The sequence below is a fragment of the Anas platyrhynchos genome, chromosome 12, assembly GCF_047663525.1.
Source record: "Anas platyrhynchos isolate ZD024472 breed Pekin duck chromosome 12, IASCAAS_PekinDuck_T2T, whole genome shotgun sequence".
Lineage (NCBI taxonomy): Eukaryota > Metazoa > Chordata > Aves > Anseriformes > Anatidae > Anas > Anas platyrhynchos.
The window spans coordinates 23,189,427-23,209,019 of NC_092598.1; the positions used below are offsets into that span (position 1 = coordinate 23,189,427).

At 41.0% G+C, this 19,593-nt stretch overlaps 1 protein-coding gene and 1 long non-coding RNA gene across 6 annotated transcripts in view; one reads left to right on the plus strand and one right to left on the minus strand.

Annotated features, from left to right (window-relative positions):
- Positions 1–1,103: 1,103 nt before the first annotated feature.
- On the minus strand, positions 1,104–13,739 carry LOC140003480 (serine/threonine-protein kinase RIO2-like). Of its 3 annotated transcripts, XM_072043807.1 has the most exons (10): positions 13,604–13,739; positions 13,295–13,433; positions 12,356–12,472; positions 11,264–11,439; positions 9,204–9,582; positions 7,401–7,592; positions 6,912–7,004; positions 5,524–6,034; positions 4,741–4,834; positions 1,104–1,421 (listed from the first exon to the last, which is right to left on the minus strand). In XM_072043807.1, the coding sequence occupies exons 1-5, from the start codon at positions 13,667–13,669 to the stop codon at positions 9,493–9,495; spliced, it is 588 nt and encodes a 195-aa protein (XP_071899908.1). In that variant the 5' UTR covers positions 13,670–13,739; the 3' UTR covers positions 1,104–1,421; positions 4,741–4,834; positions 5,524–6,034; positions 6,912–7,004; positions 7,401–7,592; positions 9,204–9,492. The 3 variants fall into 3 exon arrangements, with proteins under 3 accessions (XP_071899908.1, XP_071899910.1, XP_071899909.1); XM_072043809.1 differs by lacking the exon at positions 9,204–9,582; XM_072043808.1 differs by lacking the exon at positions 4,741–4,834.
- A 450-nt stretch (positions 13,740–14,189) lies between these two features.
- LOC140003471 (uncharacterized) overlaps positions 14,190–19,593 on the plus strand; it is a 42,627-nt gene continuing 37,223 nt past the window's right edge. For 2 of the 3 annotated variants that reach the window (XR_011812222.1, XR_011812220.1), the window contains exon 1: positions 14,190–14,737. This is a non-coding gene — a long non-coding RNA (uncharacterized lncRNA). The remainder of the gene's footprint in view (positions 14,738–19,593) is intronic. The other variant, XR_011812221.1, reaches the window with a different exon arrangement.

A 19,593-nucleotide genomic window follows, 5' to 3' on the forward strand; every position in this document is an offset into this window, starting at 1 on the left:
AACAGCCCTACATACCTTGATAACAATCACATTTAAGATTTAATTGGACTTCCTTACTTCTGTCACCAGACCTTCCTGCAGCTTTGATGCTAAAAGAAACACTTATCTATTACATCTCTGCTCCGGCCTGCCATGCTTTTAAGAATGTATACCGCTGCTAGCTAAGACTAGTTTTTTTATTGTAAAAGCAAAAAGACAGAAGTTGAAAACTTTCAAAGCAGAGCATGCTGCAAGACAGGACAGAGGCTGTAATTCTCAATAGACTAAAAGCTGATTTTCAGTTAGGGTAAAGTAGAATATAGATAGTATCAGGTGTGAGTAAAAAATCAACCTCAAATCCAAACTTCCTCATTTCCCCAGCCAAGTAAAAGATTTAAAACGTTGCAAACTATGGGTTGATGACAAACTTTACCATGTCATACGTCTCTAGGAAGGCTCTTCACCTAAATCACAGATACATCAAGATACTTGTTTTTCTAGGTCTTCAGAGACCCAAAATAACATAAAAAAAAACATGGTAATATTTTTTAAAAAGAGAAGTTCAGAATGCTCACCACTTTATGTAAATTGTTAAATGAATTAGATTTATTGGTAACTGCACAGCCAAATTCAAAACCTGAGTGACTGCCAGATCTCTACAGCACTGATTTATTCCTTTTCTCTTATCTATAGATCTTTTCAAGATCTATACAAGATCCTGGAGTGAAAGGAAAAACAAGTAAGAATTGCTTGGTTCAAAGAATGTACATTATCATGTTGTTTGATGATCCTTGTACAGGTTCAAAAGAAATTTTAGAGTGTTAAAAGCTATCAGTTTTTATTTCCTTTTGATTTTTAATTAAATCAAACAAATATCTGTTTGTAACCTGAGGGCAGAATTTCACATTTAAATTTTATGTTGTAGGAACAAAGGAAAATTTTTAAAGAGGAATCCTCTGCACATCAGAAGATTCTTAATCTATACAAAAACAGTAAAATTGACCTAAAACAAGATACTGTTGGAAATACTGTACTTAAATGATCGTACCGAGTACTACTAATTTATTTTAAATCACAGTCGATATTTTTAACTAGGAACACAAAATAAAATCATGCAAACAAAACCAGAGGAACCAGCGTGATGTTTATTAGTTTCCAAAAATACACGGTATTGTTAAGAACTTTTTCCTCCACTGTATAAAAGGATGCTTGGTTATTAGGTAACTGTTTTAGCTGTATGTACTGTGAGTTTTCTCATGTTCAGTGGCAGCTATGATAAATTATCCCCAGAAACTAGCTGCATCCAAGCTTGACTTAATGTTGTGCATATTTTCTCGACGTTGTTTGGTATAAACGTTTGCCTCTCCTTTCTGTAGTCGTCGCCTCAGAGCAGACTTCTGCTGTTTTGTCAGCTGACATTTTATCTTCCTTTTCACCAGTTCCTACAAATAAATAAACAATTCAGTATCAGAAGTTTTTGAACATCATTTAGTACTAACATTACCATAATGATACTGTATTCTCAGTACTAACATGAACATGTGGTAGTGAACCTGTCGAGAAGACCACCATGCGCTGAGCAGCTGGTGATCCACACCAGGGTTAACTCGAGTTTGCCCAGGCCTGCCCTGTGCTGTGCTGCCCATACTGTGTGGCCCCAGAACCCCCTGTGGGGCTGCACAAATCCCTTGGCCTGGGGCAAACTCAGCCAGCTTCTTGGGACAGAGGAGCCTGCAGGCAGCTTCCGCCTGGTTCCAGTGATTACCACTGCTCTGTGGTCTTGCCTTTATCTAACAGAGCAGAAAGAAGTTATAATAAGAACTTCACCTCTTCTCAACAGCAGAAATTGAGCAAGCAGAGTTGTTTCTTTGTAAGAAAATCATGTAATTATCTCAACTGAGTGAAAGGGGAGAACCTCTGCTACAGACAAGGTCTACAGTATAGCTATGTGGTTTGGAGTCATTTGGAGTCAGGGTCAGGGCTCTAGCATTTGAAGGGGTGTACGATCACCTGTGCTATTTTTTTTTTCTTTTAGCGTTAGCTCTAATAAAAAGCATCTTAGGTGATATCTTGCAGAGTTTAGGTGCCTTTCATTCAGGAATCATAATGAACCAGTACTTTTCAGTGCAAAACATATGCCTTCAGCACAAATGATAATGTCCTGTGCTTGGAGATTTGACAAACATCTTGTAAGTAGAAAAAGGACCAAGAGAGTTTGCTCCAGCACAAGGAGAGATCTCCTTGTCCTTATCACAACCCATGAATATTTTTTACATCATCATGTTTTCTCCCCCTTTTTCCACCTGAGGACAGGGCTAAGAGAAGCATGGAGGAGCTGAGGTACCTGCTGGTGCAAAATTACCCCACAATCTAGTAACATTTCTTTTGCATTTACCCCAATTTCTCTTGCCTTGTTTTTTGTTTATGATACTGTCAGCACATTAAGTAGTAAGTTGGTAGTTAAGTCAGGAACCAGAAAGAATTCTTTTGGCACTGTTTAAAAACTGCTGTGACTAATACAACTAAATTATGCAAATACAAGGTAGTAAATAAATCCAGGTACCCAATGCTGATTTCAGTAAGAATGCTGTAGTAATTACATAGTATTCACCTGAATAGTAGTTTCCTAAGCTTTACCACATGCAGGTTGACTATCAAAAATGTGAATAAAAAGAGTAGTATAAGATCTGTCTTTCTTTCCTCGGAAGCTTAGCAGAACTCAGTATTTAAACAAGAGCATTTTGGAAATTAAATCTGTGAATGCTCTTTAAAAATATTCCAGAAGAAATTCCTGAGGAAAGCTGGTAAGAACTAGTTTAAACTGGGCCACTGATGTTTTTCTTCTGTCAGGAAGACAATTGTCATCCTCTGCTTTTTATAGGCAGAGCTCTGAAAGAAGGCTTCTCTACTTCTCCCACTTCAGTGGACAGATGACTTCCTTCACAGTTCATACAAGGCTCGCTAGAAGAAACTTTGCAATACAAATACCAGATATTTTCACTATGCAAAAATGTAAATTCACAAAATACTACTGCTCAACCACAGCATGCAAGTCTCACTAGTCTCTCCATCATCCTAAGCCTGACTGTAAGCAAAATGAATAAACAAATCCATCATTTATTATTTAAATTTTTGCATAGTTTGCATTATTTCCTATAATTAAATTGCAGCAGTCCCTACAAAGATTTGTACAAGCACAACAAGACATTTTATTTTGTCTGGAATAGCTTATTGTCTGTAACTCATAAGGCTTTCTTTTTGGCACAGTCACCCAGCTATGACTGCACCTACTGCTATTACTGCTATTGTTTATACATGCCCATATGAATTCCTTCTGTGTGTTTAATCTGGAAACCTGCTTATGTTTTAATGTGTTTCTTCATTGAGAAAGCTATATAAACAACAGAGAAGTGCTAGAAGCAGTAACAGGCATTGGCTCTAAGCAGCTCAGTGGGTCTTACTGCAGTGCCTTTTGTGTTTTTCGTTTTGCAATCACGTTCTGATGTTACAAATAGCTCATCATGCATATCCTTTCTTTAGTTCTAGTATTCAAAAGTTCAAATAAGATTTAACAATGGGCAGAAACATTTTACTTAGCGTAAGAGCATATAAATGGAAAGATTACACAAAGTAAATTGACACAGGATGTTTATGTGGCTGAATCTCTTGAAAGCTGCTTCTGCTTTTATCTTTCTTTTAGAACAGAATATTAGGTACTTAAATGCCATTTGAATATTTTAACAAGTTCGATGTGTCTGCCTACAGAAAAAACATGTGTTCGCTAAACAATCAGGAAGGTTTCTACAGTGAGTGACCACTGCTACCACCTACTGGTGTACAGAAATATAATTTCAAATAGGGATCTATAGGCGATTCCAAAAGAAATCCTACACATTTAGGTTAGCAAACTGAAAGGGAAAAAATATGTATCGCATGGATCAGAAGCCAGGCGATTCCTAGCATTTATCCTAGCATTTATCCTAGCTCTTCTTTACTTCATTTCATAATTCAAGGCTAATTCTTTTTCTCCTTAATAAGGCACAAGGCCATGTCCTACAGTAAGAACAGGGATGACTAACAAAAGTCTCTCTTTCCTTCACACGAAGTCCTGTAAAAGTCTTACACAACTTGCAAACATGCTGTTCCCTAACACATTTATTTATGCATAAAACTGGCCTTTCTTCCATTTAAAATTTAGACACACTCTTTAAAATGTGATAGAGGTAGCCATACTGGATAGTATACTGAGTAGGGATGAAGAAAGATGTAAAATTCTGCCACAAAGTATTGATTTATGTAATGCTGAAAGTCAAATTCATATTGCCAAAGACACCATGACTACAATGAATTCATATCTATGTTTCAGAAATGTGGTAAGAGATGTGTTAAAAAGACAGATGAAAAAAGGCCAAGTTAAATCTTTACTCACGCATGCAAATTTAAAATACAAAAACATTAATTATGGGCAACAGAATTGATTTCTAGCAACAGAAATGAAATTAAAGTTGCTAATGCCGGAGTAGAGCTTTTGTGAAAGAGCAAAGAACAACACATGAAGTACAGCACTGGATATAATTCACTTGTAAACATGTAGAAAGCATCAGACCTATTTTCTGTGAACATGGAACTACAAACCAAAGATGTACATAGTAGTAATCAATTAAAGACAGTTACTGCTAACTACGTATTTGTAAAAATATCTTCAACAGCTACGTCCTAAGATGGTATCAGAGTAAACTAGACAGTAGCAGTAATAATTACCGGTGGAATGGTTGAACAGCTCCCAACACTGCTGGCTGACGTACTTTTAGTTCTTGTTCTGTGCTCCGCAATATGAACCATACTGTCTTCATTTCTAAAATATGTAAATTAATGTTTTATTCCATTCAGTGAGCATCATGTTTCAGTCATTTTTTTGATATACAATCAAAAGTGCTAGCAGAACATTTGAGTACTACAGAAAGAACATTTACATTTGAAATATTAACACTAGTTCAAAAAACACATTTTATGACAGGAAGGATTATAGTGCAATAGCCACATACATACTACACAAAGTAGTGTAAGAAAAAGAAGCTTCAGAACACTAAAAAGATTAATTCAGATTCTGTACATTGCCTAGGCGTAGAATTTCATGAAAAAGGAAAAATTCAAAAAGAAAACAGGGTATATGAACTTTATATATGCATTCAGGTACATGGGGAGCTTGCAAACTAATAGTTTGAATTTTATATAAGAAGGGGTTAGCTTAAAGGTAAGAAGGAATTTCCAAGTGTGTCAGTAAAGGCATTAAAAGCCACATGGTATGACGTTCAGTAAAATATATTTGAATAATATATTCCAAAGAGCTTGTTCTTGCTAATTTCAGCCGAATGAGGGGCAGAGGCTGAAAAGAGCACTCTAATTATAAACTCACTTGTCAAAGCTACTTAGCAGCAGCAGCGTTTTAATATAAAAAAAAACTTTTACTCACATTATTACTAGAAATAAAGAAAAAAGAAGAAAATTTCACCACACCACTAGACAGTAAATATAAGTATTTACCTGTAAGGTCTCAATTCCTTATTTAAAGTTGACAAGTCAACCAGATCAGGGCATTCATCGTTGTCCTTATCACTGCTGCCCTCTGTCTGATTTTCAGCAGCATTGTCAGGTATTCTTTTGTGCTCAGAAAAACCAAGTGCACAACTCTCTGCATCTTCACTGGACTTCGAAAGCACAGACTGCCCTTCAACCTTTTCTAAGGCTGAACTCAACTCTGACATACTCAGTCCTTGTGAATTTTCACTACTTTCTGTGGCTTCAGCATCTTCACTGTGATAACAAGTCTTCAGAGGTTCTGCTTTCAGAAACCACTTCATATATGAAGTCTGCATTGTTTTCTTTATCTTGGCTGAGGAAGTTGGCGTTACTTTCAGCATCTTCTACAAATTCCCTCTCCTCTGTTGTATGATCATCCTCATCAGAGCACTCTGGGAAAAGCAGCTCATCATCTTCCTGCATTTCCTTTGTATAACCACTGGCAGCAATCTCTATGTCAAGAGAACTCTCTCTCCTGAAAGAAATAGAAGTGAGCTTTCTTTTAATATATCAAATCATTATGCTGTATTTTGGATTAAAAATACTATCCAGTTAGACTATAATTACCATGCTATTAACAAAAAGAGTATACTCCATTGGAACATAGGTAACATATTACAGTGCAGGGCTTTGGGTAGTTAGCAGAATGTAGCCTGACAGAACCAGACTTTCATACAAGATGATTCCATCTTCATAATCAGCACTTACTGAAAGCAAACAATTTGATTTTAACAAATATAATACTTAAATTATGCTTGTGCAAACAGAACGATGAAGGACATGTTGACACACACACAGACAATTCCCCTTTGAGAAAGGGCTCAGAGTGATATAAAACCCTTTTAACTGAATCAGCTTTGCTCTTAAAATATGTGAGAAAATTGTTTGCTTTTCAAAAGGGACAAGCTACAGTAGGAAAATTTTGAAGATAATATTTGAAGAGGCGGTCACCACATGTACTAGCATTTTGAAAATTAAATTTAAAATTAAAAACTAAGTTAATACTTGATCCCCCAGGACTGTTAAATATGTTTTTAAGAGTCAGAGAAACTAATTCTGCGTCACCGTAACATTTACGGCATTTGGATGTATCTCCTTCCCCTAGCTGCAAGAGGTAAGACAAAGGAGACAGCAGATTTTAAGACGTGCTTCAGTTTTTGGAAACCACTTTTAGTAACTGCCAGTGAAGAAAGTATGTATCCTTTTTACTGTAAGAATGACAAAAATATTTCAAATTGGCTCTTTTTCCCCCTGTTCACTTCTAAAATCATCTCTGAGGCATCCATTTTTCTCAGAAAACCAACGTAACTACCATAACATGGGGGAATTACGAGTCAGCTGGCATTTTTTACCTGATATCTTGGAATGATGGGAAGAGCTCACTCTCATAGTTGAAGCATTTCTTAAAAAACTCCTTAATGCAGTTAACATCCCTGTCAAAATACCTGTTTAAAAAATACAGAATTGTAAAAATGCAATAATCAAGGAAATTAAGTCTACTGGTATGACAAACTTTTACTCTACTTTCTTGCCTTTTATTTGAATATTAATAACCATCAGTGACTCGAAGTGAGAAAGTACACGTGTAGGTATACATACATAAATGCAGATTATTTCTATTCATTTCTTAATTGAAAGAAATAATATTAACTGAGAAGCAATTAATTACACATTTATCCTAAGGAGATTTCTACTCATTCATGAAACAAATTGCATTTGTAATGTATGGTGAAAACAGTAGAAAAAGAATTTGAAGCAGGCTTATGAAAACAAATCATGGTTGACTATTTGTTGTTATCAGCACTTAACTGGTTTATTTTGCATACATCATTTGTACGTACCATTCAGCATTTGGATGTGATGTTGATATCATCTGAGGGAAATCAATCATAGTGACATGATCATCATTATCCAGTATGAGATTAAATTCATCGAAATCCCCATGAATCAAACCATGATTGCCAAGTTTTACAATTAGATCCATTAATTCACTGTAGACAGCAGCAGGGTCTTCGATGTGGTGTACTTGGCATCTGGAAAGTTAAATAAAAAAGAAAATATCCTGAACCCTGAAGGAATTAATTTAAAAATATAGACAAGGCATATGAGTTACATCTGAGAGAACGACAGGGTCACAATTTGAGTCATAAGGGATCTCCAGAGGTTACTAGTCCAATACTCTGCTCATAGCTATGTCAATTCTGAGATTAGATGAGACTAATCAGAGCTCTACCAATGCGGGCTTGAAAGTTTCCAGGGATGGAAACATACTGTGCAATCTCCACCACACTGCCCTCATGGGGAGAAAGCTTCTCCTATCTCCAGGTTAAATCCCTCGTTTTAACTAAAGCCCTTTGTCTCTTGTACTCCTATCAAACACGATGGTTATGCTGCCTAATTTAAACAATGGATCAGCGAATTTTTATGTCTGGATTGTTTTAGGTAACTTAGGTCTTCTTGTATTCAAATGCCATTCAAATGTCTCACAAAAAAGTGTTTTCAAGACTAAGCTGGGGATAAGGCAAAGCCAAAAAAAACAAAAAAAAAAAGCTTAAAGCACTCCAGAATATACTCCAGCATAAACTCCAGAATAAAAGCAAAGTATATGTTTTGCCCCAAAAGTGCGCAGAATAGACATCACCTTATTTTTACAAGCAGAATAAATAGGCAGCTATCTTATTATACCAGGAGCTGTCAAGAAGCCGTCATTTACAGCTAATTTGTGATATATTTTGGCCTGAATGCAACACTGTAGTGTTATGAGAACATATCAGTTGCACATACAAACAAAACACAATGGAATTCAAGCAGCTCTGTAATAGGCTGCTGTTGAATATTTTCATATTAACAGCAAAATTAATTGGTGACATTTCTTATAGCCAGAGGTCTGTATCATAAAATATATCATTTGTTCTTTGAATTTGGAAGTCATCTAAACTGGTATCTTCTGAGATGCTGATCACCTGAAATAATTTCTCATCTAGTACAGCATCTCCTTCAGGAAATGCTTAGTTAAAATTGCAGAACTGGGATAGCATGGTAAGCCTCACCTGCAATGCCCACATGTAACTTTAAAGCTTTCTGTCTACAGGACAGATGTGGAACTATTTAACAAAGGCGGGGAAACGGGATAGAATAAAGTCTTCAAAGGCACTTCTTCAATGTAACTCTTCAACTGTATACTTTGGGATTAATTACACTGAACCTTTGTTACTGTACATTATACAGAGTATCAAATAGCTATTTTGCATTCTGCTATGGAAACAAAACAAGCCATTCATTCACATACAAAATTCAACATTTTTTCATGTTTCTGGATGTTGAAAAACTGAAGAAAAGTAATCTTCCTTGAGCAAAAAACAGCGTTCAATGCACACAAATACATAAAATAAAAAATAAAACAAACAAAAAACAAACACCCCCAAAAAAAATCAACACAGAAGTTCTACAATGGCAACTGTACAAGTTGTAATCCTACCTGAATCTTTACCACAACATGGATCATGAACTGGAGCTCAGAACGTGGAGGATACACAACTCAATACTGAATATTTGATATACTGAATATATCAATATTGAATATCATTGAATAGATAACATATAGAACATAAAATTTCTGTGTAGAAAATGGTTGTAGCACTAACCTCTGTATCACATTGCTCCTCTGATGTATTCCGTACTTAAAAAAAAAAAAAGTCTATTTCCACCAGTCTTTTTGGACAAAGAGAGTATGTTTTTAGTTTTCCTTCTCTCACCAATTTCTCCAAATATAATGAAGCAGAACCCTAGCTGTTCTGGGCCTGACTTTATTCATGCTTTATTCAGCATGATCAGAACTAACTCACACGATAAGGAAAAACGTCATCCCTGCTGTCTTACTGAACCTATCGTTGTTAGGGTTTCTGTAAAACAGACTTCAAGCTTCCAAACTTATTAAGGGTAGCCATCAAGGAGTTCCATAATAACTGCATGCCTGTTGTAGTCTACAGGTTTTGGAACAGGAAATCCTCTGTCATACAAAGCCTGGAAAGAGACAACATATTGAAAAAATAAAAGATAACCATTAAGAAAACATTACATACCTGACAAACTACAAATATAAGATAAGCAGTTAAGCACCATTGCGGAAGCAGCATCCTACACATTATTCAACTGCTAACTGTAAAAGTCAAATCATGTGCTTAAGGAGGAAGAGCAATCTGAACTTTCACTACTAACTATGCTTCTGTATTTTCCAGAGTTTAGTTATCCTGCAGGTGGCAGGAAAACACAACGGGATAGAAAAACAGCAGAATCGTATCTGGTCTGTTAGCTTAAGAAACCACCAGCAGATAATTGGGAATAGGGTGTTAGAAAAAGGTTCAACAGTTCTTGTAAATACAGTTTGGCCTGGTCAGGTAATCCACACTCAGTCTCAGTAAGGCAAAAGTTTCTTCTTAAATATTAATATCCAGTATTACACTACATTAAAGATTAACTAAAGGTAGGTCATAGTATTTTGTAGCTCTGTTAGCTTGCTCTAACCATATTTACCAAATCATTCACTTGATTCACAGAATGGCTCAGGTTGGAAGGAACCTTAAAGACCACCTGGTTCCACCCCTTCTGCCATGGGCAGGGACACCTCCACTAGACCAGGCTGCTGAAAGCCCCATCCATCCTGGCCTTGAACACCTCCAGGGATGGGGCATCCACAGCTTCTCTGGGCAGCCTATGCCAGTGCCTCACCATCTTGAGCACAGAATTTCCTCCTAGTATCTAATCTCAATCTACCATTATTTTAATTTAAAACTGTTGCTCCTTGTCCTATCACAACACTCCCTGAAAGAGTCCCTCCCCAGCTTACCAGTAGGCCCCCTTAAGTACTGCAGGCTGCTATTAGCATTCCCTTAAGCCTTCTCTTCTCCAAGCTAAATAACCCTGACTCTCAGCTTTTCTTCACAGGAGAGGTGCTTCACCCCTCTGATCACCTTTGTGGTCCTCCTCTGGGCCCACTCTAACAGCTCCACATACTTCTTGTGCTGGGGGCCCCAAACCTGGATGCAGCACTCCAAGTGGGGCCTCACAAGGGCAGAGCAGAGGGAGACATTCACCTCTCTCCACCTGCTGGCCACTCCTCTGTTGACGCAGCTCAGGAGGCTGCTGGCCTTCAGGTATGCAAACAAATACTTCTGGCTTATGTCAAGCTTTTCATCCACCAGAACATCCAAGTCCTTCTCTGCAGGGCTGCTCTCAGTGTGCTCTCCTCCCAGTTTGAAACTCATTGCTTACAGACCTAACAAATACTCTGTAATTATGTTTGTGGAAGTGATCCAAATTGACAAGACTAAAATACTAGTAGATACTTCACGAATTTTCCCTAGCATATAGTCTTTCCTAAGACAAGGTTAAGTGAAATGGCAATAGTTTATTCACTGCCTTTATTAAGACTCAGATGACTGGACAGCTTCACCTGAAATTTTATGGAAATTGCTTCAGTTCCATACGACTTCCATGGCAAAGTTTGATTTTGTCACTTGAAAGTATACAAAATGCATCAGCACTGTCATTCTCTGAAATGTATACTTTAAGTCCACTAAAAAAAAAACAAATAAAAAGCATACATCCTAACATATACTGCAAATATGAAGTGATAAGAAGATAATCTGAGAAGTACATTCCAGACTATTACATCGTTGTTAATATGGTGCAAACAACCACCTACCTTCATGTAGGCAAACTCTTTCATTGCTGCTAGCCGGGATAAATACAGCCATGACATTTTGTGCCTGTGCTTATGGTAGTCACGCTTATTTTTCAGGCTGCGAAAGGAAGTTCTTCCAAGCCTGTGCAATTTCATTGCAAACTGCTGCTCGTCTTCATTTGCAACAATATAAATATCTAGGAGAAAAAACAGCAGCACAGATCTGAGAAATAAATGGTATCTGACAGGTATATAATGCAACAGTGCAGTGAGAAATCGGTTACTTGACTTCTTGTAACTGCTATTTCTGGAATAGCAAAGTCTACTACACTTCTTTTAACAGAAAAGACAACCAAATTTGTATATTATGTATTACAAATCTGAACAAGAAGTCATTGGTGAAGAGATTATGCTGCTCCACTAGTAGAATATCATAGAATCATTACGGTTGGAAAAGACCTCCAAGATCATCTGGTTGAACCATCCATCTGATCTGAAACATATTTCAGACTAGGGGATAAGAAGTAACTTAATGGCACACTAGAAAAGACTTCTCTTGACTGGACAGAAAACTCAAGGTACCTCTTACTTTAAAACAGTGTTAGCAATTGGCTATGTTTCATTTTTACCATTTGTCCCCAATAATCCTCTTTTTTTTTTTTCGTCATTTTTTAATGACAAAAGACATGCTGTGCCAAATTACAATCAACATATGAGCATGAGAAACCAAGATAACACTCCAATAGTTTGGACTGTATATTACTTTTTTTTTTTTTTAGGTGGGATGAAACATTTGATGTTAACCTTTTTGACAGAAGGCTTCAAAATTCTTTGCAAGTCACAAGACAACTGTCACCTGTTTGCAAAATACCTTTTAAGGAACCATCCAAGAATTGTACAAAATGGTCAAAGTGGAACAACACTTGTGAAAAAAATCAGATGTAGTCAAGACTCACACAGAACTTGAAGTGACCATAAATTTTGGTGTTTGACAGATTAACTGATATGACTATCCAAAGGTAAATTCACCAAGTTTCCAACAAATTAACAAAAATACAGACCCATTTCTTCTAAAAAAAAAAATTATATACTGAAAACACTTTTTTAAATTACCTGATTCTTTGCCAACACCCATCTGGTTTCCAACAGAACTGATGACTTGCCGGGAAGACAGAGTTCTCAAGGCAAGGTAATCATATCCTGCATTAGTTAACCGATAGCCCTGGACAGCTAGGAAAAAATAAATTACACAACATTTCATTCCATATTATGCATGTGTTTCTTTTAAAAGAAGTTTCATTTTGGTCTCTCTTTTTTTTTTTTCCTGCTTATGGTACACAACACTCAAATAGTATTTTCACTGTTGGCTAGTATCAACCCAACTTGACAGTAAGTTTAAATTCGTGCAAGCCTTTTGAAAACTAACTGGATGAAAAGTAGACATTTTGTTAGCCCCTTGGTAACGCAGGCAGTGACAATGGTTCAAATTGGATAGGATTACTTTGAAAGATGATTACTTAGGAGACACGGCAAGGATTCAGGATTGTTTCAAAGACCTAAACCAAACCTTAATGGTCTGAAAAACGGAGACAAAAAGGAGATGAATTTCATGAAGACTCCCACATTGTGCTTGCAAAGCCAGATGCAAGTGCAAGACTAAAGGAAATCCAACGCTACTAACAGAATGGGACAGAATAAATACTACTTTAGTGATCGTTCCTGACCGGCTGAAGGTATAAGGCTTTTGCAGTCCGCTCCAGTTTGTCTGCTGTAAGACTGTAACACATTTGGGCTGATCCCTATGTGAACTTAAATACTACCTTAGCTAACAATTATTTATTTTATCCACGAATTTGGACGAACGAATCCATGAATTTCAGAAATCACCAACACCATTTGTTGCTGAAGGAGTTCACATTCCCTAGCTAGCCCCAAGGCGAGACGGGGCTCACAAACGCCCCGGATACCCGAATGACCAAGCTACCGCACTTCTGTGGCGCTGAAGAACCGGGAGGGCCGGGAGGAGGCTCCCAGCGCAGGCCCCACACTCACTTTTGGTCCGCTCGTAGGCCAGGAGCTTGTGCTTGGCCAGCTCCCGCAGCACCTTGTTGCAGCCGCCGTGCTTCAGGCTGGCGATGGGCGCAAACGGGCTGCCAGGCACGATCTCGTGGTTCTTCATGCCCATCTCCACCTGCCGGGGGGCGAGAGGGAACGGTCGGCGGCATCAGCGGGGAGGGGACGGGAGGGGAGGGGGGAGCTGCGCCTTCCCTTCCCTTCCCTTCCCTTCCCTTCCCTTCCCATCCCTTCCCTTCCCTTCCCTTCCCTTTTCCCTTCCCCTGTCCCCGTCCCGTCCCGTCTCACCGCGGTGAGCACCCTGAACTGCTGCCCGCTGAGGTACCGCAGCACGGCCACGTTCAGCTTCCCCATGGCGGCCGCGCCCGCACCCCCCTCACAAGGCTGGCCGGCCTCACGCGGACGCACCGCGCATGCGCACGCCCCCCTCTCCCCTACCTCGCCCTACCGGCGGAGCCTGTTTTGGGTCCTGGCAGCTACATAGAGACGCGTGTCCTCCGATGTATCTTCGCATACCGAGCCGGTAGCAAAGTCACTTACAACTCAAAATAGAGACAAAACAAGCCTCTACGAATCGAGACAGAATAAGCCTTAAGGTGATGGCTTAACCCCTCGCTCTACTCTAAAAGAGTTAATGGGGTTGCGTGTGTATCTGCCCAGACCGATCCAGTGGGAACACCACCCAGGGCACCAGACACCCAGAGCGCTGCCCCCGGCTGCAACTGCGCATGCGCGGCCACCGCCCATGGCCATGAGGGGGGGGGTGGGTGTGTGTGGGTGTGTGTGGGTGGGGGGGGGGGGAGGCTCCCAGTGCGCATGCGCCTGGCAGCCCCGCTCGGTGCGCACGCAGAGGGCAGTGGGGCGGGACGGGGCGGTTCCAGACCCGGGGGTTGCGGGTTCGAGTCCCGGGGCGGACACGTTTCTTCGCCGTGACACCCCGTTATTGCCATAACTAATACCGGGGCCCAAAGAGGCAGAAATACAGCTGCAGCCATCCCATCCGTGTGTGGTTAGGTAGCAATACCTGGGAACAAATCATGTCTAACCTGCGGTGTGATGTTGCTCACGGAGGCTGGTTTTCCATTATATGTTATCACGGTTACCTCTGTCTGCACCGGTTAACGCGAAAACGCCCAGCAATGTTTCTCAGGCGCTCAAATTTTGCTCGAATTTTGCAAATTTTAGCTGACAGAGCTGCAGCTCGCGAAACGCTGCCTCTGGGGGGCGGCAGTGTTTTAGAGATGAAACTGAAGTGTTTTTTGGTGGTGGTTCCTTCCCCCTCCGTCCTGCAAGATGGCATGGCAGAGAAATTATTTTCTGGTTTCTCATGTAGGTCCTCGTGTAGTCCTTCTTATAAGCTGCCTATATGGACTAGTCTATAAAGTATTTCTGCTAGAAACATGAGGAATATGTGACTGCAACGTGAGTATCCAAATGAGGTAACTCCATGCAAAAAAAGGGGATGTTAACTCCCTGTATAATCAGCTAATTAAGAGGCTGGCTGTTTCAATATATGCATAATATAGTGGACAGTAAGGCTATCCAGAATTTAATTCTTGGCTCTTAAGGCATCTGGAAAGTTGAATTTGTGAAATCAGATCTTAAATTTCAGCATGAACAGACGAACAGTTCAAACAAACAAAAAAGCAAAAAACAAAATGTGATCTTAAAGTCAGAAGTTTAACCATGAAACTTCTCTAGAAGTCTGTACTGATGTAACTGTTAATAAGCACTGTAAAAAATACTGTTATTTTTGACTGGTCAGTATACTTCTAAGGACCTGGCTGACATCATGAAGAATACACATAAGTACATTCAATTTTTTGTATTTTTAAGCATTATAGGTTTCACCTATTTTATATGCATGCATGTATATGTGTATGTACATGAATGATCATTGTGGTGTCAGAAAAAACTCAGCGTTTATAAAGTTTTTCTAATGAATAGCAGAATCCATGCCAAGTGTACAAATGCTGCACATTTGTTGCAGGAAGCACGGCCGAAAGCACGACAGACACACAGTAGAGTCAGATCATGCTCCATTTTATTGCCCGAATAGCCTAACTTTTATAGAGAACTTAACAGGGGTGGACAGTGTTTCACACAAGATTATTGGTCAAAAGCACTCAGACAAACAACTGCAAGAAAACAACCCCACCTGCAAGAAAACAACCCCCTTGTGATTAGCAGTCACATAGACCTTGTCCTTGAAGCCAGCTACTGGTAACAATATTTTTCTGAATCCCTCAATTGGGCGATGTGGGAACACTGTCATGGGAACTTCTCATAGTTGCCCTGGTAGCTTGGTTTGCTCAGCTACAGCAAGCCATGGGATTTTTGCTGTTTCAAGAAATCCCTCAACAATTCCCCCTTCTTCTTTTGAGCAAACCAAGCCCGACACAGCAGTTTTACAAGTGACTCTATAGCTGTACTTACAACACACAACAATGATTACCACCACCATAAACCAAATCCTTAATCCCCTTGTGACTAAACCCAGCAACCATCTACACCTTGTTTCAAACAAGTCAGTGAACCATTGATTGAAAGGATTGATACCATACTGAATCTTTCTCATATGCTCTTTCAGGAAAGTAATGGATTTGTGAATTGGCTCATTATGATCAGAAAGGTTTAAACAGTACATTCCCTTAAAGTCCTCACACCCATTCCTTTGAGCCAAAAGCAAGATGTCAATAGCAGCTTGATCCTGTAAAAGCAGATGTCGCAGACTATTTTGATCTGGTAACATCTCCTCAAGTATCTCTGTCGTGGCATAGGCTTGCCTCTCGGCCCAGCATTCCAATTTTTCTAAGTTGTTATGTGCGGCCGCAGATGCCACTCCAGGCACTGAAATTGCTAATGCCGCTCTAGCTGCAACCCCACACAATTCAACATTATCATTGCAATCCGATGCAAGCAATGCCCATTTATGTCTGGTGATCTCACGCAACTGTAACAAGCTAGGAGCAAATACAATGAGTTTATCTAAGTAACATGGACATCTGATAGCATTTGCAGGGATACCTTGCCAGGCCCCATCCCCACAAATCAGAAGCACATCAGGAGGTAAGGCCAAAGCTGTACAATTGTTCCAAACACTGTAGTTGTTACCCCTTGTCTCCATGCTACAAACCCCTAAACCCTGCTTAGCAGCGTCATTGTAATCACAGGTGTTATTTGTGTTTTTGTACCAGTATGGCCCTTTCCCGGTTCCTGTAGCAGGATTCACCTGATACCCACGGCTACGTTCACATTTGTAGCCACCTTTCAGGTTGATACAGATTTGACTACAGATACCAGGGTTTTGACATTCATCAATATCTCCACAGTTTCTCTTGTCTACAAACTCAAACCCAGCTGGACAGTCACATTCATGTATGTTGCATTCCTTCAGGGGCTCAGCACCCCAGTCCTTGCAGTCTCTCTGCTGGTTACACACTTTGTTGATATCTATGCATTCTCCACTTCTGCACTTGAATTTGCCAGGTCCTGAGCACTGAATAACATCGTTACAGTTTGCTTCATCAGTGCCATCCAGACAGTCTCTCACACCACTGCACTGCCTTCTTCCGTGGACACAGTTCCCATCTTCACATCTGAACTGGTCTGGCCTGCAGGTCTGAGAAGGGCAGTTAATTTCATCACTTCCATCCTTGCAATCAGGATCTCTGTTACAGTCTTTTTCACCATCACATTTCCAGGACACCAGGATACACTGGGTTGACTGAGGACCACAGCTGATTTCATTTACCTGGCATGTTCTCATATAACACAGATCAGCAATCTCATCAGACCCATTTTCACAGTCCGGATCCCCATCACACTGCCATCTGTTTGGCACACACTGACCACTGTTGCACACAAAGTCAGATTCAACACACATCTTCTTCACACAAGCACTCTCATCACTGCCGTCTGAGCAGTCTTCACATTTTGCTCTAGCACTGTCGGCAGCAGTGCACAGGCAGGTGAGGGCGAGCAGCAGGCAGAATGCCCCACAGCGCGGCAGTGCCTGCCGCCGCCCTGCACCTATGTCACTTATACTACTCCTATTACCCGTGCTAGTAGTGTCAGTGGCATCCTCCTGGTACCGTTTCTGTCTTTGCTGCCCCTTACTCTCCCCCTTTTCTTTTTGCCACTGACCATTCACCACAAATGGATGAGACACATGATTACTAGTTAGGAAAGAGAGTGTAACGTCTGCTATATGGCTGCAGGCAGTGCCAGCTGCAATCCTAGAAGCTGTTTGTGAACGAGCCTGCCGGTGGTCATTTGGCAGTGTAATCTGCGTCTCTGCACTCCTGCCCTGCAATAGAGCTAAATCGTCATTAATAGTCCGTAGAATGAGGCAACCCCACGGAATGTTATCCAGAAACATAGTTATAACACCGATCTGGGGACGAATAGTCTTTTTTGCATTGCAAGATAAACCTCTTATAAAAAGAATGCCAAAGAGAAGCAGCACAGCCGCCGCTGCCTCCATGGTTACGTCAGACAGGCTGCAGGGTCCTGATGTCCGCCCCTCTGCTCTGTGCCGACTCGCCACACGGTGAGAGTCGGCTGCCGTTGTCCACTGATGCCTCTGGTCTCCCGTAGCAACTCGATCTCGGATGTCCCGCATCACACCGTGATCACGTCAATTTCCCGCGGCCCTCCGCAATTCCACGTCCCGCCGCAACTCCGTTTCCCGCGGCCCTCCGCAACTCCACGTCCCGCCGCGACTCCGTTTCCCGCGGCCCTCCGCAACTCCACGTCCCGCCGCAACTCTGTTTCCCGCAGCCCTCCGCAACTCCACGTCCCGCCGCAACTCTATTTCCCGCGGCCCTCCGCAATTCCACGTCCCGCCGCAAAACCCCGTTTCCCACCGTTTTCCGCGTCTCTCAGCGGGAGTACCGCGTCTCACCGTGAGGCCTGTGTACCGTGTGTCCGGGCCGGTGTCCGGTCTGCTGAAGCGCCGGTCGGATGGGCGCTCCGAAGTCCCGACGGCGCGGCGAGATCGCGGCGCCGCTGGTCCCGGCGCCGCCGGTCCCGGCGCCGCTGGTCTCCTGGTCTACCTGCGTTCGGATGTGCCGGTGCTGCTGGTGTCCCGCTGCGCTGCGATGTTTGCCCCGGCGCCGCTGCGATGTCCGTGCTCGGCTGCGATGTCTGCTCCGGTGCTGCGATGTCCTGCTCCGGTGCGATGTCTGTTCAGGTCCTGTTCAGGTCTCAGCCTGTTCGGGCGCCATATGTTGCAGGAAGCACGGCCGAAAGCACGACAGACACACAGTAGAGTCAGATCATGCTCCATTTTATTGCCCGAATAGCCTAACTTTTATAGAGAACTTAACAGGGGTGGACAGTGTTTCACACAAGATTATTGGTCAAAAGCACTCAGACAAACAACTGCAAGAAAACAACCCCACCTGCAAGAAAACAACCCCCTTGTGATTAGCAGTCACATAGACCTTGTCCTTGAAGCCAGCTACTGGTAACAATATTTTTCTGAATCCCTCAATTGGGCGATGTGGGAACACTGTCATGGGAACTTCTCATAGTTGCCCTGGTAGCTTGGTTTGCTCAGCTACAGCAAGCCATGGGATTTTTGCTGTTTCAAGAAATCCCTCAACACACATTCTCTTCTGCAAGGAGTTTTATAAATCCCCAAAAGCTGTAGGTTAGTGTAAGGTTTGAACAGTGCAGTTCATATAGTGGGCTCTTTCATAGTAGTTTTAGGAAACTACTGTTCTCAAGATAGATATGAATGCTTAACAGTTTTATTGCTTCAGGTGTTCCGTTTCAAATGAAAATTAGTAATAAACCTAAAGGGAATAGATTGTGGGAGCGTTAAATTTTTATAGTTTAGGTAATTGCTAAGGTGTGTGAATTAGTAAAAAAAAAAAAAAAAAAAAAAAAAAAAAAGTAATTGCTGTATGTATAAAGAGCCCACAGTGGTGGCTCTATGTTACCTACATGTTTATATCTGGAATTTTAGATCAGCATTTGGCACTTGTCAAGTGTTTAGTCACTTCATGAGCCTTAGTTGGTGGTCAGACAGCTCCGTTTGCATTGGAGTTGAGGCTTGTCTGATACGTGTGAGGTCTAGCTGGGGTCTATTCCCCCATCGTAGCTGAAAACAGCCTCCAAAAGGCTGTAAAGCAGGGTAGTGGATATTTTTAGAGTGGATAACATGGGAACCTTTCAGCTTTAATTCAGTGATACAGAATATTTAACACTTAAGTCTTTCCTAAAATACTTACTAATTCAGCTTTTCAGATTCTTTTATTTGTTAAAAACTA